This window comes from Nicotiana tomentosiformis, chromosome 7 (assembly GCF_000390325.3).
Source record: "Nicotiana tomentosiformis chromosome 7, ASM39032v3, whole genome shotgun sequence".
In the NCBI taxonomy this organism is placed as follows: Eukaryota; Viridiplantae; Streptophyta; class Magnoliopsida; order Solanales; family Solanaceae; genus Nicotiana; species Nicotiana tomentosiformis.
The window spans coordinates 13,371,682-13,395,700 of record NC_090818.1 but is presented as its reverse complement, the minus strand read 5'-3'; the positions used below and the strand labels follow the sequence as shown (position 1 = coordinate 13,395,700).

The following is a 24,019-nucleotide window of genomic DNA, read 5'->3' as shown; positions in this document are numbered from 1 at the left end:
TTGGTACCAATACGCTGGTAAGTTAAATCGCTCTATCCTGGGAGGATAATATTCCAAAACGTCGGGTACTTAAGGGAAATAATTTCCTTAAAGACACACTGTGCATTCAATGGGCTCGATTTTTTCTGAAATATATTTTCAGATTATGCTTCTGACTATATATATATATATATATATATATATATATATATATATATATATATATATATCTGTTTTTTTATATTATAGCATTACAGTTTGACTAACAATCACCACCAGCAGCCACCATCAGTGCCACTACACAACTATAACTCTTGCCACTCTCATATATAACTACTACTAATCACCTTCACCTATCACAATTATTATCAGCTACCATCATACAACTGTCACGACGTATAACTATAATTTCTAATTATCACTGTCGCTAGCTGTTAGAGCATGATTCACCATACCAAACAAATAATTTTTACAACAATATATAAATAAAAAATTTCTCTAATATTTTGTGAATGTAATATTTAAAGACAGTCGCATGATATATATATATTAAAAAAAAAAAAAACTGAAAAACAATATATTAAAAAGGTTAATTTCATAATCGGGATTCAACATTCAATTTGTTACACCAAAATCACTAAATCATTTATTATAACGAAAAAATCATTCAATTTTACCTAAGTTTCACTAAAGTCGCCAAACTACCTTTTGTAACATAGTATAACTTTGCGTAACTATCACAAAAAGTCACTAGAGAAAACAAATGAGACATTTATACAGAGGCGGACCTACGTTGGGTGTTGAGGGGTCACGGGACCCCGTTAGCCTCGGCAAAAAATTATGTGTATATATATATATATATACACATATATATGGGACTATAAAATATTTTATTTGTGCCCCAAACACAAAGAGGCAGACGAAAGAAGTAGTTGTGTTGGACGCTTAAATTCCCTTCTTTGTTGGATGACATGGGTTCAAGCCTTTTCTTCTCTTTTCTATTTTATTTATTTGAATACAACTTCTTTTTCTTTTGAATTCAATTATAGTTTAATACCAATACATGATAGTCAACTTAATTAATTATTTTTTTTTTCAAAATTCTCCCTTAAAAGCTTATTTCTTTGAATACACCGTACTTGCTTTATTTTTTACTTTCTTCTTTTTCTTTTGAATTCAATTATAGTTTAATACTAATACATAATAGTCAACTTAATTATTATTTTTCCTCAAATCCCTCCCTTAAAAGCTTCAAATTGTAACTTATCGCTACACAAATAGAAAAATATAAATTCTTCTGCCACAACCTTCTTCATTAGTCACTTTGACTCCGACTCAGCAATGGAAACTAAGAGTTTAAGTCTCTTCTTCAGCTTTTTGACTATTAACATACCTTTAATCTTGATTTCTTTAATAAGTTTTTGATAATTTAAAGTTTGAACACCCTTTTTTTTTTTTTATCATAAAACCCTTTTTTTTATGTTAAAAAACTAAAAATTTTAAGGTGCGAAACATGCTTAATCAAACATTTTCTCTTCCCATAGCACTAATTTTGTGAAAAAATCTCTCTACAACACCCATTTTTGCGAAGAAATCTCTCTCTGTTCGGTGCTTTCTTTTCTTCAGAACTTCTTTCTGTTTATACTTGGATGATAAATCATCATAATCATTAAGTTTTCAAACAGTTGCAAGCCAAATTTTATTGCTAGTGATTAGCATACAGTGGTGCCCCCGTCGTGCTCAAATCCTGAGTCTGCCCCTGCATTTATAATGATAATATTGGCAAAGTTAAGTGATATTTTTATAACAAAAAAATATTTAGTAATTTTCTATCATACATAGGCAAAGTTTAATGACTTTTTATTATAGAAGATAATTTAATAAAACTTTAAATAAAAATTGAGTTACCATCCGAAAATTACATCTACTAACAATCATAGAAAACTTCAGATCTTCTGAAAACTGGACGGCTGTGATCGCATATAAGCGTTTCGTAGTAGTAATCGGAAAGAAACAAAGAAAAAGAAGGAAATTCGCGTTAAGCAAAGCATTGGCTCAAGACCTTTTTTCTTTTGGTCTTTCCCTCCATTGTCTCACCACCTTCTCACTGACGACTTGGTACTGAGTGAGAGCAGCGGAGAAGCAAATAAATTCCAGAAACTTCCTAAAAGCATATGCTGAATCGCTGCTTCTCGAAACCCTAACAGAGAAAAGCCATTCCGGTTTCATTCACCTAAGGTGAAATTTATCTAACTCTCTGTTCTCCGTTTTCATTTACTTCTTTTACATTCTCTAGTTTTCTATTTTTTTTTTTCAACAATGATGTGCATTGTGTACTAATTTTGTTTTAATGAATTTTTAGATCTTTTATTAGTTTTTTTTATGGATTAATTGCTCAATTTTGCCTATTTTAGTCCGCATGCAATTTAGTTTCTTGTTTTTCAGTTTCAGAAAAGGTTCACTCTGATACAGTGTCAAATGCATATTTACTCGTCCACTTCTTTTTGGGCATTTTTCTTAGTGATTTATTCTTTCAATGTTCAAAGTTTCTAATATAAAGGGCAGCCCGGTGCACTAAGCTCCCGCTATGTACGGGTCCGGGGAAGTGCTGGACCACAAGGGTCTATTCTATGCAGCCTTACCATGCATTTCTACAAGAGTTTGTTTCCAAGGCTCCCCTTCATCAAAGTTTCTAATATATGAATTTAAAATTTTAAATACATTTTTTGCTTGTAATTTGATGTTTCTACTAATTGTCTTCATAATATATGAACTATTTGACCATAAATTACTTTGCATACAGTGTACTGTTTTTCATGAAGAATAAATACTAACTTGATTTGAGTAGAGTGGATGAGATACATGGTTTCATATGCACAGGTGGAGCTAGGATTTGAAGTTTATGGGTTAGAGATTCTAGTCCTTTTAAGTTATCAGGTTCTAAATTAATAATTTATACATATTCAATGGATTTATTAAGACAAATACAGAGTTTCGACTAAAGCTTCTAAGTTCGGCCGAACCCGTAAGCTATAGTCTAGCTCCGCCCCTGATTGTATGATAGCCTACCACAACAAGTTTGGAATTGAGGTGTAGTTGGTTGATTGATATATTTTCTAACTACATTGTCCTTGTCAGACAAGAAACTATCACAGGCTTAAATTTTGTAGTTGTGCGAATATGATGTATCCGTAGAGGGATATAGATTGAGGAGACGGTTTAGAAAGGACTATGATTTCAGTAGCCTTCATCTTTTGGCGTTTATCCAGCTAATAAAAATTTCTCCTAGGTGACTGTTCCACTTGAAATATGGAAGGAAGTGAAGGAAGAGAGAGTTGTTGCTCACCTGTGGCAGTAGCACCACCAAATATAGCGTTGGACGCGGAGCCAGAGAAAGTTGATCAGCCCAAGCGTACTGTAATGTCGAGGCCTGGGAATGGAACATCTGGACGAGGGATTACTTTGCTCGCAAACCACTTAAAAGTTTCTGTCAAATGTCCTGATGAAATATTTTACCAATACAGTGTATGATTGCCAATTATTGAGTCCTTCTTCAGTCATTTTGAAGCTCCCCTGCACTGAACCAAATTTCTGTGTTGTACTTAACCAAATTTCTGTGTTGCACTATTACAGGTCTCTATAACTTGTGACGAAAAGAGGGATGTTCACATCAAGCGGATTGGAAGAAAAATTATACATAAACTTCACGAGACATACTCATCTGAATTTGCGGGGAAGAAATTTGCTTACGATGGAGAGAAGAGTTTGTACACAGTGGGACCTCTTCCACGCCACAGACTGGAATTCACAGTGGTTGTTGAAGAGTCTAGTGCAAAGCAGTAATATCCTTGAAGAAATCTTTGACTCTATAGTCGCAGTTACTTCAAGGCTTCTATAATGTACATTAAGCTTATGTTATACTTTGTTTGTAGTGCTAGTGAGAGCCCCTCAGATAATGGAAGCAACCATCACTCTAGTAAAAAATCTAAGCATTCTCTTCATTCAAAAGCTTTCCTGGTGGAGATCAACTATGCAACTAAAATACCATTAAAGTCCGTTTCTCTTGCTCTTCAAGGAGCTGATCCTGAAAATGTTCAAGATGCATTGAGGGTTCTGGACATTATATTGCGACAACAAGCTGCTAATAGGTAATTCCCTGTTATTCTGGTGACCGTCAATCTTTTCTCGAGCCAAAACTTATCCAGATATTCATGTTGGTCACAGAGGATGCCTCTTGGTTAGACAGTCATTTTTTCATGACGACTCAAGGAACTTCACAGATGTTGGAGGGGGTGTAATGGGTTGTAAGGGGTTCCATTCCAGCTTTCGTCCAACCCTTGATGGATTGACCTTGAACATGGGTATTACTTAGAAACTCTCCAGTCTAGCTGTCTTACTTCTATAATTTTTATAAATCTTAATGCTGCTTACTTCCTGGTTGTAGATGTGTCGACAACTATGATCCTATCACCTGGACCTGTAATCGACTTTTTGCTTGCTAACCAGAATGTAAAGGAGCCTCGTTATATTGATTGGGCAAGAGTGAGTAATATCTAACTGCATGCTAAACTCTTCTTTCTTTCTCCACGCTTCGCTAACTTCCAGTTTTATACAGGCAAAAAGAATGCTGAAGAATCTGAGAGTTAAAGCTAAGCACAGCAACAAGGAATTCAAAATCATCGGTCTGAGTGAGAGACCTTGCAATCAACAGTTGTGAGTGTCCATTTGTCTTGTGCATATTTATTACTAACTACTTAGAGATATGTAACATCTACTTTTGTTGCCTTTTTTATAGATTTTCTATGAAAGTGAAAAATGGTGATGGCCTAGATAATGGAGGAGAGACCATAGAGATAACTGTTTATGAGTACTTCACTAAACACCGTAACATAGAACTTTCAAACTCTGCTTATATGCCATGCCTGGATGTCGGAAAACCGAAACGACCAAACTATCTGCCACTGGAGGTGTGCAGAGTTATTATTCTTTCTTTTTACACTACTGAACCCTAATTAACTAAACCAGCTTCTAAGAGCCAACTTTTTTTCTTTCATTAATATTCAGCTGTGTTATTTGGTCTCCCTTCAAAGATACACAAAAGTGTTATCATCAGTGCAGCGGGCATCTTTAGTTGAAAAATCAAGGCAGAAGCCTCGAGAACGAATTAAAGTTATAACAGATGTAAGTTGGTGCAGGTTTGATTGTGCTGGTCCTTTTAATTTTTGCTTCTATACCTTACTGGAATTTTGGCAGGCTGTGAGGGATTACAGCTATGATGACGATCCCCTGCTTGCCACTTGTGGAGTCTCAATAGAAAAGCAGCTCATTCAAATTAACGGCAGGGTCCTTGAGGCTCCAAAGGTAGCATCTACACATCTTGAACGGTGTTCTTTAAAATTTTAATTTTTTTTTTCTGACTTTACTTATATTATCTTACAATCTGTAGTTGAAAGTTGGTAATGGCGAAGAGGTCGTTCCCCGCAACGGCCGATGGAATTTTAATAACAAGGTACAATTTAACCGCATAATATCACCATGCAGTCTGGCGCGTTAACAGCGAATATAAGGAGAGGTGGAAATAATCATATGTGGTTGTCCTCTATTATTTTGTTACTACCTGGGGATCAACCTTTTGAGAACTTGACTGCGAAGGAGAGGAGGGATGGCGGATATGAATTTATCCCCATTATTCTCGATATCTGAGGATAATCTTTGTGAAAATGAAAAAACATTTCTATTGTTAGACTTTACCAACTGTAGTGAAAATGCTATAAAAGTTTTCTGCAGTTTTTCGGTTGAACCGTACCTGCCATCTCTCCCTACCTTTTTTTTCCCTTTCTTGTAGCATCTTTTGACCCCTTCACGAATTGAACGCTGGGCAGTGGTCAACTTCTCTGCCCGTTGTGATACAAGTCACCTTTCGAGGGAGCTTATTAGTTGTGGAAGGACCAAAGGCATTGTATGTAGCGCTACATTTACATCTTTCATTGTTTAATTTTGTTGCTATGGATTCTGGGTTCAAATTCTTCTTTTCCTGTCCATCAGCATTTTGAGCGCCCACATACACTCATTGAGGAAGATCCCCAGAATAGGCGAGCTGGGCCTGTAGTTCGAGTAGAAAAGATGTTCGAAGAGATAATAGCTAGACTTCCTGGCCCTCCTGACTTTCTTCTCTGTGTCTTGCCAGAGCGAAAAAACTCAGAGATATATGGTAATATACTGATTACTATGTTAGACCCGCTCGCTTTGGTTTCAATATCCTATACTAACTTATACATTTCATAATGTCAAGGACCTTGGAAGAAAAAAAGTTTGACTGACTTGGGAATTGTTACTCAATGTATCTCTCCGTTAAGGATCAATGATCAATATCTAACAAATGTGCTTCTCAAAATTAATGCAAAGGTAGTCTTTTGAATTTGTGATCAACAGTTTGGATTTTTTTCTATTTTCAGTTTTTCTGAATTAGGATAGTTTTTTTTGCTTGTGTTTAATAGCTTGGAGGGACCAATTCATTGTTGGCTATGGAACATACGTCTCATCTGCCACATATTCAGGACACTCCAACAATGATTCTGGGCATGGATGTTTCTCATGGATCTCCTGGTCAATCAGATATTCCATCAATTGCTGCGGTTGATCTTCTTCCCAAAATATTTTCTCCTTTCTTTTGTCAATAACGTTGTGACTGATTAGTTCTGCCTTACTATCACTGTTCTTCCAGGTTGTGGGATCCTTATATTGGCCATTAATATCCAAGTACAGGGCAGTTGTCCGTAGTCAATCTCCAAAGTTAGAAATTATAGAATCCTTATACAAGCCTTTACCAAATGGAGACGATGAAGGAATCATGAGGTGCATCTTTATAGCCTATAATATGTCAAGTTTCTATGACAAACTATGTATAGAAGCATTTAAATTATACAAATTTACTTGTGCTGCAGAGAACTGCTTCTGGACTTCTATAGGACATGTAACGGCCATAAGCCTGCTCAAATTATTGTCTTCAGGTATTCCAATATTTATGTCTGAAGTCTGCTGCAGATGCTGTTCCACATATGAGCAATGACAGTTCCTAAAGTTAAATGAAAATTTGTTGGCTCAGCCCCACATTTAGCTTTATATTTGGAAAGGAATTAGATATAAGCCTTGGTGAAAAAAATACATCTTAATGTTTCGAATTCCACATAACAATAAAAAAAAAAGAAAAAAAAGAAACTGAACCCACCCCACATATATGTAGGTTTTCTTGAAAACTGTTTCCCTCGGCCAAAAGAGAAGTAGGATATAAGCATTGGTAGATTAGTCAAGCTGAGGGCAAGCTGGCACGGATACACCATATTTAAAACAAAAAGTTTATAGGAATGAGTATCATAAAACACACTATACAATGTTAAAGTTGGAGCCAATCTTTCTGGAGACAAACCAATCCAAAATCGTACAGTTTCACCAATGAGAAGATGTGAGTTGCAGATCTGTGTTCTTAGATGTCATCTTCATATTTTGTCAATCTTGAGAACAAACAATCTTTACCTGGATAGATTGAAATAGTACATTATGTCCTTATGATATGCAATTTATTTTTGGTGAAATGGGGAACTTCACAAGTATATAAGGGTATCAAGCTAGAAGGTGAATTTTAACCATTGTACGCTGTACTTCTGCCAGAGTATTGCAATTTATGTGGCTGACTTTTATAGCAGTCCTATAATTTTGAAATGGTATAGCAGTCCTATAATTTTGAAATGGTATAGCAGTCCTATTTCAAGTTTTTGTTTGCAATCACATGATGATTGTTATATTGCTAGCCATTTGCAATCAACTTAACAATTTCTTTTGTTAGGGATGGCGTCAGTGAATCACAGTTCAGTCAGGTTCTGAACCTTGAGCTAGATCAAATGATCAAGGTAATGTCCATCTATCCGAAGAATGTCTTTTGCCTTCTGTCATTCCAATGCACTCACTTAACACTGCATCATAAAATAGTTTTATGTTTTGCTTGTGGAGATGTTTAATTTCTTACTTTAATTTTTTCATGACAAAAACAATTAAAGGAATGGAATATCCACAGTTTATGCACTGAACTTTGCAGCTAATGCTCTGGAATAGAGTAATAATACTTTAAATTGAGGCATCTCTTAGGATCTGAGTTCTATATGCTGTCCATCAGTTATTTGTTCCTGGTATGTTTAATTTTGCGTCTGACATTTTCGAAAAAGCAGGCATACAATCATCTTGGTGAGGGAGACATTCCCAAGTTCACCTTGATCGTGGCTCAAAAAAATCACCATACAAAACTGTTTCAAGCTAGTGCAGCTGAAAATGTTCCGCCAGGTCTTTAACTTTTCAGCAAAGCCTTTGTTCTGCTTCAAGTGATCTGTTCTAAAGTAGTCTCTAAAACACACTGTCTCTCTCCCCCAGGTACTGTTGTAGACACAAACATTGTGCATCCAAGAAATAATGACTTTTTCATGTGTGCACATGCGGGAATGATAGTAAGTTACTCAGATCCTTTTACCCGTTGGGGTTTTCCTAGATGTTGTCCTATTTATCACGGCATATAGGACCTTTTCCAGCAGTTTCTTAGTTATTTCTTGTGTCATTATGTATTACCTGCGCTTTTGAATTTCTTCTTTCATCTCCCTTGGCGCTTCCACAATATGAAAACAAATTGAACTTAGCTAGTCTGTCTATGAATTTTACAACAGGGAACAACTAGACCTGCACATTATCATGTATTGCTCGATGAGATTGGTTTCTCACCTGATGTCCTGCAAAATCTCATACATTCACTATCATATGTGTAAGCTATCTGATTTGCAATCTATAAGTTATGGTTGAATTTGCAAGTTCAATGTGAATAGTGCTTTGCTGTCTTTCAGGTATCAAAGGAGCACGACTGCAACCTCTATTGGTAATTCTGCCTACCCTTGCATTACTTTCTTTTTTGTTCCTAGGGAGAGACTTAAATGTTAAGAGGCATAGATAGGCATGTGATAGTGAAACTGTTATCAGTCATCTTAAATTACAGTATTAGCAAAGCTTATTATCTAATTTCATTGTTGCTGCAGTGGCTCCTGTCCGTTATGCACATCTAGCAGCACAACAATTTGCACAGTTTGTGAAGTTCGAAGATCTCTCCGAAACTTCTTCAGGATACGGCAGCGTCAAATCAATTGGGAGCACCTCGGTCACCGAACTGCCCAGGTTGCACATGAATGTCAGTGACTCAATGTTTTTCTGTTGAAGTTTTCAACTGCATATGCTGTAAATTCTTGGGTAGTATAATGCTCTATGGCTCCAAATTTTGTGGAGGCTTTAGTCGAGCACTTTTAGGTCGTCTAACAAGGGGCAAAACATCATATTTCTGACAGTTTTCTGGACGTAACTAGGCTAAAAATATCACTGTTTAAAGGGCATAGAATTTTGGGTACAGCTACTTATAGCCATTTAGAAGTTAGGACTGAGTTTTGTATAGTCAATTTTTGGCCTAAATTTGGTGCGCCTGATTTGTTAAACACCAGGAAGCTTTGGTCTATATAGTGTTGAAATGAAATTCATGGTCCAAATTTGTATGTGTCGAAATTGCTCAATTTTCTCCCCGTTAAACCTTTGGTCCATTCTTATCTTATTATTGATAAATTCCGACGGCCATTATTTGTCTAGTACACATGCATATTTTTATCTGGCGTAACATACACTCTTAGAAGCCCGGGGAATGAAGCATTCCGTGTTCACGCAAGATCCGGGGAAGGGCCACACCCCAAGGGTGTGATGTAAGCAACCTACCCTGATGCAAACATCAATGACCGATTCCACGGCTCGAACCCGTGACCTATAGGTTATACGGAGACAACTTTACCGTTGCTCTGAGGCTCCCTTTTAGAAAAACACTTACTGAGTCCAAACATTGTTGGGAATCAAATGTGATCAATAGGCATTAGCGTGCAAATTGCTGCATGGAAAACCCTCATCCAAGTTCCTCTTTCAGTTCTCAAGACCTGCATGAAATGACAGAAATTTAGAACGCCCAACAAAGTAATGCGGGCTCTAGTGCGTAAAATTTCTGATATTCAGACATCAAAATGCTCCCATCAATACACCCTCAAGACTTAACTGCAATATGATTTCCAAAGAGTGGTTCGAATAAAACATGTAGAGCCAGTTTACGCAAAACAACAATGTACTAAATTTGAAAAATTCATCTGTACCAAAGCAATCCCATAGAACCTCAGATGGAATTATACCCAAGTAGAGAATTTGACCATTCAATGTGCACTAACTAAAACATGTAGAGCCAGTTTACGCAAAACAACAATGTACTAAATTTGAAAAATTCATCTGTACAAAAGCAATCCCATAGAACCTCAGATGGAATTATACCCAAGTAGAGAATTTGACCATTCAATGTGCACTAACTATTGAAGGTTTACTGTCGTGGGGGCATGAATTGATGCCAAAACAAAGCCAATCCAGTATTCCAGAAAATGAATAGTTATTACAAATCAAAGGCAGTACATACGACTTTACACAGCATGTGTGCTGGTCACCAGGGGGCATTTCTCCAGATAGTGACTTGAAAGACTATTAGTTGTGTATATACATGGGTCAAGAGTAACAAGGAATACAAACCGACTAACTCTCAGCCTTTTCTACCACTGTTAAGTATTCTATGCAGATGGAAACCTTCACCTTGATCCCCATTCAAAGACCTCTTCTCCAAGAAGCAAGCATTTAGCTGCCTAAGTAGCCTCTCAAGACATGAATGTAAGCAATCTTTTGAATCTTTCAAGCTAGGGTTCGTTGATAAAATCATTGCATTGACAGCATCAGCCACAACTTCTCGCTGTGAATCTCCTAGAAGATACCCAACAGAAGATTTTTGTGGTTGTTCATATGCCAGCAGAGCAGCACAATCCTATAATGGATAAGGAAAGAGAAACAGTATTAATAAATTTATTTGCTGAGGATAAGATTATAGATGCTAAAACATATAATAAGGATTGCTTAAACATTTTCTCCAGTCCTGATAAGGAGACGGTGCTGGCCAGCACAAAGCAAGGAGAAAATCCAAAGATGCTCTGACAGAAATGTCACTGCTGTACATGTTTTGAAATTTAGATGTGTAAATGTGTTATCTCCTGGTGTTATATACAAATTATATATGAGGAGAAATAGTAGAATTCATTAGCTCAGTACTGTAATGAACTGTTTTTCGGAAAATAGGAAAACTTTATAAGTACTTTTTTTTTGCAATGTCCAGCACTATGTTAGTGATAGGCTGCTCATACTAGTACGATGCTAATCAGTAAACACAGCCACAAAAGGGTTAATAGAATTTCCTTCAGTACCTTGACCAAGTCATCATAGTCTCCCAACTTGTAGAATTTTTCAAATTCAGTCCTTCCATATAACACAGCTTCTTCAAGCTTTCCAGCCTACAGATAGAACATAGCACTTCAAATTGTTTGCTATTTATATGACTACACGGCACCATAAAACACTAATGAAATACATATTCTGAAGACAAGCATATATGTATCTACAAAGAAATGAATATTTTGGTGCTTCCCTTGACATTGGTCAGATGCATCCTCGAATTATCTTATTCCTACACTCGTTCTGGTATTGTATAAGAATGTGAGTTGTTGGCTTGTCTTAAGAAAGAGACACACTACTCAGGTACGCATTACCAATTAGATCACTAACAGGACATCTTTTCTCCTTCAACCCAAATAGGGTTTAAATTGGACGGCCCAAAACTGTATTATCTAGCTATAATCCATTTGCCAAAATAACCAGTCAAAATAATACACTTTAACAAGGTAAAGCACCAGACAGGAAGCAAACTAGCTATATCACATGAACTGCTTACAAATTGCATAGCGCGTCCGCCTTTTTCTTTGGATTGTTCATAATGAGTTCTTACTTGCATATAGAAATTTTCTTTTGTTGGCTCGTTGACCCCACTTTCGCCACATACCTATGAGTTTTCTTCTTTTGCACGCACCACTATTTCTACGTCTACTTAAAGCTTTTGTGACCTGCCTAGTCATTAGCATGAGCCTCAGTTCTCAATGTCATTTTAAACTAAATTTTTCAGCACCAAATTGAAAAAATTAAACCATTTGCTATGGGATGCGGCAGTCTTTTGTCCTGCAGCATCATCGCTTCATATCATTCTTTACAAGTTTTATACATAGAAAGAAACATGAAGCAGCAGAAGCATGTGTACAAACAACTTACCCGTACTAGCTCAATAAAATTTTGACAGTGAAGCAGAAAGCATATAGCTGATGTGCCATCCTAAAAAGCATAGAAGCTTATCAGGAAAGGAAAAGTGAGTAAAAAAGAAACAAATTATTTTGTCTGTAATAAGAAAGAAACAATTTTTTCGCCACATTGTGAACAAAAGAATGGCATTGGAGTTCATCATAACTCAAGGTAATAAGCGAGCAAAATTCTACTGATTGAAAAGTAGTGTAGTTCAAAGGTGAAGTTCAAGAAATAATATGAGGTTATAAACAAAAAAAATATTTTTCATACTCCACATGTACATCTTAAATATATTCACAATGATAGAAAAGAATAGGTTGATCCAACTTGATTGTCAAGCATATATATCTATTAAACTAATGTCAAGAAATGAAAAACCTGAGGTACAAAAACAAAGTTAGAAGTAAAAAATAAAAAGTAGAGTGTTGATAATTAAAACTGCAAAATTTACATGAATTGACATCAAGGAAGTTCCACAGCATCTTGGTGCAAAAAGGTAAAGGGAGGTGAATGAAGTTACAATAGGAGTCATATGATGTTCCACAATATCAACCAGCAGAAAAATTACCTGAACTATCTGAGGATACCACTCTCTAAGTTTACCAAAGGCATCACCAATTTCACCACTTCGAATTAGCTGTTTAAACAAAAAATACATTCCCGTAAGTATCATTTCTATGTCAGCAAAATGACAACAACGCAGACCAAGGGAGGGGGGTTAAAAGGACGATGGAAAGCACCACATTTATTTTTTCCTTTGGACTGTGCGTGGGGAGGGGAGTTGATTACATTGTTTTGTGCAGATCTGAAAATAATCGAACCAAAAGTCCAAAACTAGTATTTAGTGAGAAGAGAACACCAATGGATGGTAGAAACTCCCTAGGTAATTCAAAGAGCCAACTTATGGTCGGAAGTGTAGTGTAGGGTTTTTGCCACTAAGCTATTCCTTCACTTGTAAATAGCCATAAAAATCTAGCGTACCAAAGCTGCCATTTACTGATAAGCTTACATCTTTTTTTCCCTATTTTCTTCCACCTTATAAATTCTTTTTCTTAGGAGGAAGCGGTTGAAAGAAGAGACCATCTAGAGCACCCAAGGGTGTGGCCTAGTGGTCAATGAAGTGGGTGAGAACCTTGAGGTCTCAGGTTCAAATCCTAGCGAAGGCAAATACTAGGTGATTTCTTCCCATCTATCCAAGCCTTGGTGGATAGAGTTACCTGGTACCTGTTGCTGGTGGGAGGTGGCAGGTATCCCGTGGAATTAGTCGAGGTACGCGTAAGCTGGCCCGGACACCACGGTTATCAAAAAAAAAAAAAAAGAAGAGACCATCTAGAATATCATCCAAAAGTTAATGTAATGTTCCGTCAAGACATGAAGTGAAGAAAAGATATTGATTAAAGGATCTTAATACGAATCTTAAAGAGAGAAAAGAAGCTGTTTGTGCGAAGGTAATTATCCTTAATAATACCATTAAGAGACAAGTAACCTGAAATTCCTTGAACAATATCACACAAAGACAACCTTTAATAGAATTCCAAACTGGGAGTTCCAACTGAAAAAATTAGCTACTGATATCACCTTAATAATATTATCTTCATCTTTCCTAGTTCATTAGTTCACCATATTGCTGAAAGCTTATATAATGCTTCTCTTTTCACTTCCTACCAGACCCAGTAACTGTATATTCTTTCACCAGATGACTTTCTTCGTCTTAACAAACTGTTCAGTTAGTTATTTCCACTTCCCTCAAACATTGAAAGTAGTTAAACACAACAAAAGCAACAAGCAAGAAAAGGCAAATTTTGCATCCTTTGAAGAATGGCCTTTTTAATCTTTCTTGGGGCCAATGTAACAAAGGGAAAACGAGAGAAGAGTTAATCAATATCCAGCCCTTCATGTTTGGTATGCATAACATAAAGGAGAAGAAATATACAACATAAAACGTCTTTCCAGCAGCCAACAGATCTTCTCTCACTCTCTCCAAACAAAGAGCAACTCTTACTCACCTGTTTCGTTTTCTACCCATCCCAAATAGTAACTAATTCTACCCAATTTTTCTTTATTCTCCCTCTTTTCATTATCTCTTCCGTGGTTTTCTTTTACAAGGGTAAGGATCAGTAAAAGTGGAAATAAAAGAAGTATCCAGTCACCAAAAAAGGGGAAAAGAAGGTGGTCCTGCAGGCACCGACAGCAATAAAAACCAAGTGACTACTGTCTCATGTGTATCTTTGCATCATACATTAACATCATCATGAAGGAAAAAAGATGCTTCCACATTTCATACCTGACGAAGAACCTTTCTCTGATTTAATGAATACATATTCATGTCCTCTGTAAAGCCATTTTCTTGAATAAAGGAGATGGGTGGAAGAGTACTTTTACTTTCAATGTCAAACATTCTCAGCGTATCTTCATATCCATAATGTTGTAAATACGAGCGAACGATTCTGGTAGTTGAAAACCCGTCAAAAAGAATAGAAGAAATACATTTCTAACAGTAATGATTTGCAATGTGCACAAAGAGATTGACACTTGTATCCGAAGTGCTTTAAATACTCCGTTAATTCAACATAGTCTAAAAACCTCTGCCACTCCTTTTCTTCATGGTCAGAATTAAGATTCAGCAGAATATGGGGTGAAAATCACTCAAATCTAATTGATGAATAGCTGCACACTCCTGGGAATCCAAATCTCGAATATCAAAAGTGCAAACTCATTCTGATATCTAGAAGATTCTCTCACGTCGCTCACGAAAGATATACTACCAGTCTACCACTATTTCTTTCATTATCTTTGATTTCGACTATCATGATAAAATATGATTTTGGTCTTTCATTTATCGAAGAATTCCACATGCTGCCCGACTAAGCACATTTAAGTCTATAGTTCCATCATTTAAAATTTCCACAAATCTTTAGTTAAGCCACGTGACTAGTCAAAAAGATCTCTTAACCCACGGATGTTTAACTTTTCTCTCTCAAAAATGCCAACCCTGCCCTAATTAAATTTTGAATCTGAACTGATACATTGCTTTCTCCAAGTCTTCAAAGTGTATGACATAATTAATTGCCTCACCGCACAACAAACAGCTGTTCCAAATAGATGCTCTAACAATAATAAACAGTGTCTTTTGAACATTTTTCTTCTTCTTTTTTTGCTTTTTTTTTTAACGGGTAAGCAGTAACAGTTTCTTTTGAGCATTAACCTTTTATAGTTTAGAGAACATTACAAAATATTTTTAGAAAAAAAAAGGGGAATCTGCTATGAATTTTTGGGTATTTTAGTTGATGATGGAACCTACACAGGTCGCCATGTCTGAAACTCATTCAACCCCATATTCTAAACCCTATGGGAACCATTATTGGATATATGACAGGGTAAAGACACAGTAGCCAAATACAGATGTTCCATTATAGATTCAATAAGAATATAGAAACAGAAAAATATGTTTGTAGGGAAAATGAATCAGCAGTCTCCTTGTTCTTGCATGTGTGTTAGACCTCGTTTTTCTACCCATCACTTCACTTCTAAATTGAGAATATAAAAAAGATGCACTCCTTTATCTGGACGAAAATAGGTATAATAACTTCAATGTGCTTCATCACTGGACTACTTCTTAGTCCATTCTAAAATGTTGTCCACTTTCTTAGATCAAAACTTCTTTCTCTTCACTGTTTATTATTTCCTGAATATTATTATACTCGGGGGGAAAAAATCTAAGACTAGCTTTTTTCTTTTTAAGTTCTAAAATTCAGCCAAATATTTAATTTACGAATAGGATCACTTATCTCTATTTAAAAACTATAATTATAAATCCCAACCAAACAAAGGTAATAGCAATCGGACAATGGGGGTTACTTACCCATAACTGGCATTCTGAGGTATAGACAATTTTTCAATAGTTGAATGCTGCTTTGTCCTTTCCTGCGCTTCATATGCCTAACCAAAGAAGGCAAAAACCACAGGGATTAGTACTAATGTATGCTATCATGCTTTTTATCCACTTATTTTTCTATCAGATTGTCCACTTTTTAATTTCTTTTTGGTGTAAAATGGCGTGGGTAAATGATGTTGAACCCCTGCTACAGATGATAGAAAGTTTTGTATAGCATAGTTTTTTTGGTGGTTCTTCTTTTCTCTTATATTTCTCTTTCCTTTTCTTCTATTTTGGATGTAACCTCAGCACTTTCTTAGTGCTGTTTGTTTTGTGACATCAATAGTACTTACCATTAGCCTCTCTATCCTCACAAGATAGTGGTAAGGTCTGAGTACACAACTACCCTCCCCAGACCCCACACCCCACAGTGTGGGATAATACTAGGTATGTTGTTGTTGTTGTTGTTGTAATAGTACTTACCATTAAAAATAAAAGTTGCCGTAGACCATAATTTACCCCAAGGCAGAAAGATGAGTGTACACACATGCACTCGTCATATCTAAGGCTGGTAAAATAGTGGTAAAATCAGCATCTACTGTCTGTTTGAGATTTACTTGAAAATGGAAGCACATAGCGTTACATGCATAATTAATAGGAGAGAAGACCAACCATAGCCCCAACCAGGAAAGGTAAAAGGCACAGTTACATCTATCACCTCCAGCTCATGGTGCATGGTAAAGCAAAAGGAGAACTATTTAACTTAATAAACAAGAACCATTACCTTAAGATCAAAAACAAATGGATCCTTCCCGAAGTTGATGGTAACCCTGTGATAGTAAAATTTACAAAGAACTGCAAGAAATCAGAAATGCTAAATTTGATGGTGCATACTACTAAGTCAGAGTTTGGACAAACTAACCAAGGATCAATAAAGCTATTGCTGAGAGAATCAACTAGAACTAACTACAGAACCACAGATCTTTTCTTTTCTTTTTGACTGATCATATTTCATTACTATAATGTAGTTTGGTGAAAGTATGCACTAAGCAACAATATCTACGACATGAAATTTCCTATTTACAGCCACACAAAAAAAATAACGAGATTTTCTTTTTGATAAGGTACAAAATATCGAGAATTTTCATGCTTAGCAGAGTTCAAATAACAAGATATAACTCCAACCCCTCAAGAACTTAGGAAAATCCTTTCTTGATGATTTATGTCAAACGTGATTTGGCTGTTTTGAGAATTAGATGATGCGAATTTGTGGATAGTGTGGAATGAAGGAATAAGAAATTGTTCCATCACAGTGAAAAAGATATAAATAACTTGAAAGATACTTCTTATTTATTTATTTTCCCCACATCGAGAGCATGCATGCTCAATAATGCTATATACTCATGATTCTACATATTATTTTACAAGCAGCATTCTTTGAAGTAGCAAGTTCATTAAACTCCAATTTTAATAATCAACGGTAGCATCAAAGAAATGAAACTTTACGATATATTCATGACCTTGGTATATTTAAGAAGGAAAAAAGAGAGGATAGGAATGTGGTTAAAGGACTACACTAACAAGCAACAAAATTAGAGGATGTGGAGAACAGTGGAGAGCCATGGAGAACAAATTGCATCGCGAGTCAGCACAATTTTAATAAAGAACTATTTTCAGACATAAAGTGAATAAGGTTCCAGGTCATCTTATCAATATTTCAGATGACAGCAAACCGGATGCATAGCCCCAAACCAAAAAGGAAAAAAAGGAAAAACCAATGTCAGTATAGTAAGAGCTCCGGAAGCACGACATTTGTAAAGATAAATTTTGCCACCCGTAATTTACATGAGATGAATAATAAATAAAATAACAAATACAAGGTACAGATAATAAGGATACATCTACATACTCTTCATTTTGGCTGTGCACCGCAACTGTTGGAAATAATGGCCCCTTCACATCCTTGAAAACTGTTCCTACAATAGTTCCATTTTTCCTGGCATTAAGGAAATAAAGCACAAAGTTCTGAGAATTTCGTATAGGAAAATATTTCAGCCAAAGCAGAGATGCATTTACTTTTGGAATAAAAGCGAGAAGACCGCACTCATCAATAAATTATAATGTAAACAGCAAGACTATTTTTATAGACTCAACAAAATCATCCAGAAATCTAACATGAACATCTTTGTAGAAGAGGTAAAAAACAGATAAATTCTTACGTGAAAAATAGTTCTTGAGAAGCATAATTGATTCCACCACCAACAGTATCACCTGTTGAGTAAGTCGGGCCAAATGCCTCTCCCTTTCCTTGTCCATGGTAAAGCAGTCCGTCATCACCATGATATCCATAACTATTTGGATCCCAGCTGGCAAACATAGAGAGATAAAAAATAGAGTTAGAATGAAAGACAATGATCGAACAACAAAATGCCACTCCTATGCAATTCTTCTCAGTCTACGTTACATAGACAAATAACCAAGGAGTCACAGATAAGACCAATAATGCTGTGTTAAGTTCCATTAGAATGTGTATAGATTCATTATACATGTGTAGTTAACTGAGTGAAAATAGTTCAAATCTTTACCACTTTCTAGTTCCAATGTTGTGTTTGTAACTTAAGCTAGAGGAGTCATGAGCTTCCTTATCAAAAAAAAAGTTCTAATCTTTACCACTCCGTGTAATTTGGCAAAGAACTCACATAATAATGTGGAATATTCTTGATTTTTGTACAATAACTAAGAAACTTTCCTCATTTTGCAGGAGTCCTCTAGACCTCTGTTTTAAAAGGCGTTTCTGGGGCGAGCCCCGCGGCGAGGCGTACCAAAAACGCCCCGGGGCGATGGTATGGGGCGAAAGTCTCAAGAGGCGTACGCCCCGCAATTTGGGGCGTACGCCCGGGCGTTCGGGGTGTACGCCCGGTGTTCGGGACGCGTTTTTTTTAGTAAGGAGTAAGCCCCAGAGACTTTTTCAAATTAAAATAAAATTTGTTGAATTAGTCCTTCATATAATACCCAAATTCTCAAAAGTGAGTTTGGTAATTACTCAAAAGGTTTAAAAAGGAACTCAAAAGTATTAAATTTAAAAGTAAAGACCTTTTTTATTGATTTAAGTCCTAATTCATGGTTTTCCCAAATTTTTATCTTGTCCGCTAGTCTGCTAATATCTCCCAAAAGCAACGAATATTTAATTTTTTTTACAAATACAAAGAGAACTACATTTTTCTTCATAGCAGCAAATTCAAAGTTTAAATTGCAGGTTAATCATCCTTTTTGTTCCTCCATATAGAAAACTTTATTCTTTTAGACTCAAATTACTTGTGCTTGTAAGTAACGTATAATAGATTGTTTTGATTAGTTTTTTGTGGGGATAGAGCACACATATATATAGTTTTCTTCAATTTTTATGCAATTTTACCTGTTTATTAATATTAATTGTCATTATATTATTTTATAAAATATTAAAAATTAAATACCTATGGGGCTTACGCCCCGCTGAGGCATATGTAAAACGCCCCGCCTTACGCCCACGCCTTTTAAAACACTGCTCTAGACCTCTAGGTACTTTATCATCAATGTACTAATAATGTTATCGCTTCTTTCTCGCGATTCATATGGTGTGAAAGCGAAAGAGATAAAAGCTTGGCTATCCCTCTCTTGTCAACGTTCAAGAGTAATTCTCATATCATAGCAATTCATTAAAACTCAAAAATTGATCAGAATATTAGAATTATCAGCAAAGAACCAGGGTTTTCTCCAACTTTATTAAAGGTAGCAAGAGTCAAAAGAAGCTGAAGTTTGGTCCATGTTCACTAGCAGTACAGTGCTTGCCTAGAAACGGAGCTGGATTTTGAGTTTAAGGGTTCTAGATTATAAAAAAAGCAGATTACTGACTTATGGATAAATTATTTACATAGTATTAGGCCAAAGTTACTGGGTAGTAAGCACCACTGTAGCTCTGCCCCTGCTGCCTTCACTGGCATTAGCCTTTCTTGGTAGCCTTTATTATGAAGTTAGTTACCCATTGATGTCCATTAATACATTTATGATCATAAAGATTCTTTTTAACTTTGGTTAAACATAGAGAGATTTCCACTGGATTGATCTTCAGGACAAGATTCAAGCTTTCACATTATAATTAAAATTGAAATGCAAGAAACACCATTAAAGTAAAAATAAAAACAATTAAATACTTTCCATTTCATAAAAGAGCAATTCAGTATAAGAACAAGAAAATACCCAGGTTGGCGACGCAATTTAAAGCCAGGGGAAGTGAAACCAATAGCAATTTGGCCCTTAGCACCAGCATTCTTCACAGAAATCTCAAAGTAATAAACAAGCCGTTTACAAGGAGCGGGCCGATTAGCTTGAACAACTCCAACATCATGTCCATGAAGATTCACATTAGGGTAATGGACGGAAAGTTTATCAGGCCCAACAATCGAAAATCCACCGGAACTATTCAAAGTATCCAGCTCAGTAGGTAACTCTTCTTTTTCATCTTCTGATTCTTCTACTTCCATTAATTGAGTTTTTTCTGCTTCAGCGACTGATTCTGATTTAGCGGCGGCGGATTTGGATTTAAGTCGCCATTGATCCAAGAAGTAAGAACCGATTAGGTCTTGAGTTTCGGAATTGGTGTGAGAAAGAGACAGAGTTAAAGATGCATCCATTAATTTTCCGGGAAATTTCGAGAGAATAGCAAACCCTGAAAATGATTTAAATTGGAGAAGAAAGAGGAATTCGAGTAAACAGCAATTGGATCGAATAAAGGTTTTCTTGAATGAAGGGGAAAGAGGAGCGTTCAATAGTTCGGCGTAGTTAAGTGAGAATTAGGAAAAAAGATAAGTATTTTTATCTTTCACAAGTTTTTTTCTGTTTCCTTTTTTTTTTTATAAGTTTACTAAATGGCGAAATAAGAAGATTTAAGGTTGAGGGAAAAATAAATTACGGTTTACTTACCCATAAACAAAACAAAAAAGGAAATGCCAGCTCGATTTTTTCAAAAAATAAAATTATGTTTTCGATCCACGTTCCTTTCTACGTAAGTTATTTTATTTTTAATTTTCTTGTTTGTTCAACATTTTATTAAACCCATATTTTTGTTTATGAAAGTCGTGTTCCACAGTTATGGCATTTTATTTTCCAACTTCCCTCAACTCAACTACTCCCTCAACTACTCAGCGTTTTACTTGCTCCAACTGCGAGTTTTGTCTAAATTAGTGATTTGTCAAGACAGTTTGGTAGACAAAGCACCTCGTATTCACACAAATAATATAACTTGTAATAAAGGTTTGGGGGTATACAAGAAAACTCAAAAATAAAAGTTGAATTGAAAATAAAGTTCATCTATGTAAAATTGATGAATGAGACGAAGCTGAATCAAATTGATAAGATAATTTTATAATTTTTCAGTTTTCCTCCTTATGCTTTGTATTTGCTTAGGATGTGTTGTTACTATATCTATTCTTGATACACCCTTTTTGCTTGCAGTTACCATTAAATACTTCTTATCTAGTACTTATAGTGGAAATTTTCCTTTAAGAATGTTTCAATGCATATATTGAAATATGGTAAATTTTACTCGCAACTCTAGTGGATTAAATTGTTCTCTATATGATCGAAATATTCACATAAAAAATAGTAAATAGAAATTATGAACATTGGTAAAACCAATAGAAATAAAAAGAAAAATAAAACTACTACACATATCTCCCCTAAGATTTCCCATATGCCTCCGTAAATTAAAGACAGAATACATAAGTTACCCTTTGAACTATGGACCAAATCGTTATTACATACTTTCTGAGCACGAAAATCATCTTACATACTCAATCTTTTTCAGAATGTATCTAATAAAACATTTTTTTTCTTGACCAATTTATAAAAGTATGTGTAATGTTACATACCAATAAGATCATGACACGTGTTATTATTATTTTTTAAGAGAAAATATTTAAAATTACTCTTATACCCCAAATTTAAAAAATCCCCTAACATCTCCATCTTCTCCTCCCCCGGGTTGCTAATACCCACCGAAAAAAGCCATAACCATCGATTCTTAACCTTCACATAGATTTAATTTTGCAATAATTCATCCATAATAAACCCAAGACTGAGAATGGAAGAGATAAAAACTAAAATTGCAACTCCTCCATTCTTCATTTTCAAATCTCATATACAGCCAAACAAAACAAATCAAAATCAATTTTTCGTTTTCATTAATTAAACAACTCCATTGTGAATAAGAATCTCAAATCTTCCCTTATATGAAGGAAGCTGAGTTGAAAATTTTATAATTTTAGTCATTCTCATGAAATACAAAAAAAATATTTTCTTATTTATGTAAAAATTAGATGTTTTGGTGGATTTTAATGATAGAAAAAGAATCAAAAGAGAAGTTTGGAGGGGCAATTTTAAAGAAAATTTACAGCACCTTCTTTAAAATTTTTATCATGAGTTTTGGTAGATTTTTGTAAACACAGAGGAAGAGAGGCTGGGAGGTGAGGTTGGGGAAGACGGGAGAGAAAGAGGGGTGCGGAGGAGGGGGTCCTAGTAGCTTGGGAAGGATCGGGCAAAAGAGAAGTTTGGCAGCTTTTTCATTTGATAAAAATGGAAAATTAGGAAAATATTATTATTATGACACGTGGCATTAAAATATAGATTTAGACAAAATATTTACAATTTTACGCGCTCATCTTTTTTTTGTTAAGCATGTGAAGCCACGTGGCAAACACAGGTGTTAGAGTGTGCAAGATAATTTTCGTGCTCAGACAGTGTGTAATAGAAATTTGGTTCATAGTTTTTCAAAAAGTGTGCAGGAACTGAATTACTGCCACGCAGAACTCCCAGGATCCATCTCCGGTTGGTTAAATTATCTCTCGCCACTCACTAACAGTGCAAGCACCATATCAGTCAAGCAATACGAAATGCATAAGGGTGGAACTCCACAAATTTGATAGCCTTTTAAAGACATGAAAATGAGAAGATCAAAAAAATAAGGGCACCAATGTTCAAATGATCCTTTTTTTTTTCATGTATAAGGACACCAAAATATAAAGAAATGTTCAAATTTTGCTACCTCCTAATCTTTTAATGGATGTAGATTAACATTATTCGGAACGAGTTGGAGTGTTGACGTCATTTGAACACCAACGTTGAGGTTGTGGAAACTAAACCTTCCTTGAGGCGTTTTCCAGTTAGCTTGACCTGATTTCAAATAAACATGCGCGAAAACAAGTGTAAGGAGAAATGTCAAAATGAGCATAGAAAGAAAAGCTAACAAAATCCAAAAAGGCACTTCAAATTTAGTATTAGTCTACCAGTTCTCGAGATGCAAAAAAGTAGATAAATTCACGACGATCAAGGTAAGGTAATATTATCATCTTTTTATAATGGTAATGCTGGAAATGAGAACATGACTCTTTGCCAACTTAGCCGTCATATAACATACACAGAACAAAAATAGCATAGCAGATTAGAGAATTGAAGTCTTTGCTTGTACTGATGGTCTAGATTCACAATGTATTGTAAAGCAAATTCATATCCAAACAATCTTTTCAGTTTTTAACAAAGTATAACGAAAGGAGAAGACAGCCTACAACAACCACAAAATGTCCCCAAGGAAGAGATGAGATTCTCCGGAAAAGCAGTACAACTACCTAAAACAAGATGCTATCTGAGGTACGCCTCAATATTGAAAAGAGCAAAAACACGAAAGGGTGAAAATCTCTTCTTTTTTTTTGGTTGGGGGGAAGCAAACCCATTGCTAGTGGTTGGTACCAAAGGTTACTGACATTTATCTTACAAGTTCTCTGTTTATTTCTGAGTGGATGAATGCTTGAAGAATGGAAACCACAGAGTGAGATATCAAGATTATTAAACTTTGATATT

General features: G+C 35.6%; 2 protein-coding genes across 4 annotated transcripts; one reads left to right on the top strand and one right to left on the bottom strand.

Annotated features, from left to right (window-relative positions):
• Positions 1–1,975: 1,975 nt before the first annotated feature.
• On the top strand, positions 1,976–9,548 carry LOC104120735 (protein argonaute 16). 2 transcript variants are annotated; one of them, XM_009632560.4, is made up of 23 exons: positions 1,977–2,217; positions 3,269–3,504; positions 3,613–3,818; positions 3,912–4,127; positions 4,204–4,340; positions 4,424–4,521; positions 4,595–4,692; positions 4,775–4,946; positions 5,044–5,160; positions 5,233–5,340; positions 5,426–5,488; positions 5,825–5,938; positions 6,025–6,190; positions 6,272–6,384; positions 6,477–6,614; positions 6,704–6,834; positions 6,924–6,989; positions 7,823–7,886; positions 8,202–8,313; positions 8,401–8,474; positions 8,688–8,782; positions 8,862–8,893; positions 9,051–9,548. In XM_009632560.4, the coding sequence occupies exons 2-23, from the start codon at positions 3,289–3,291 to the stop codon at positions 9,224–9,226; spliced, it is 2,712 nt and encodes a 903-aa protein (XP_009630855.1). In that variant the 5' UTR covers positions 1,977–2,217; positions 3,269–3,288; the 3' UTR covers positions 9,227–9,548. The 2 variants fall into 2 exon arrangements, with proteins under 2 accessions (XP_033508583.1, XP_009630855.1); XM_033652692.2 differs by lacking the exon at positions 5,825–5,938 and having other exon boundaries at positions 1,976–2,217.
• On the bottom strand, positions 8,592–20,962 carry LOC104120734 (ran-binding protein M homolog). 2 transcript variants are annotated; one of them, XM_033652694.2, is made up of 11 exons: positions 20,366–20,962; positions 18,349–18,495; positions 18,039–18,125; positions 16,914–16,959; positions 16,118–16,194; positions 14,540–14,702; positions 12,824–12,892; positions 12,226–12,285; positions 11,331–11,417; positions 10,672–10,897; positions 8,592–9,980 (listed from the first exon to the last, which is right to left on the bottom strand). In XM_033652694.2, the coding sequence occupies exons 1-11, from the start codon at positions 20,797–20,799 to the stop codon at positions 9,967–9,969; spliced, it is 1,410 nt and encodes a 469-aa protein (XP_033508585.1). In that variant the 5' UTR covers positions 20,800–20,962; the 3' UTR covers positions 8,592–9,966. The 2 variants fall into 2 exon arrangements, with proteins under 2 accessions (XP_033508585.1, XP_009630853.1); XM_009632558.4 differs by lacking the exon at positions 8,592–9,980 and having other exon boundaries at positions 10,281–10,897.
• Between the last annotated feature and the right edge of the window lie 3,057 nt (positions 20,963–24,019).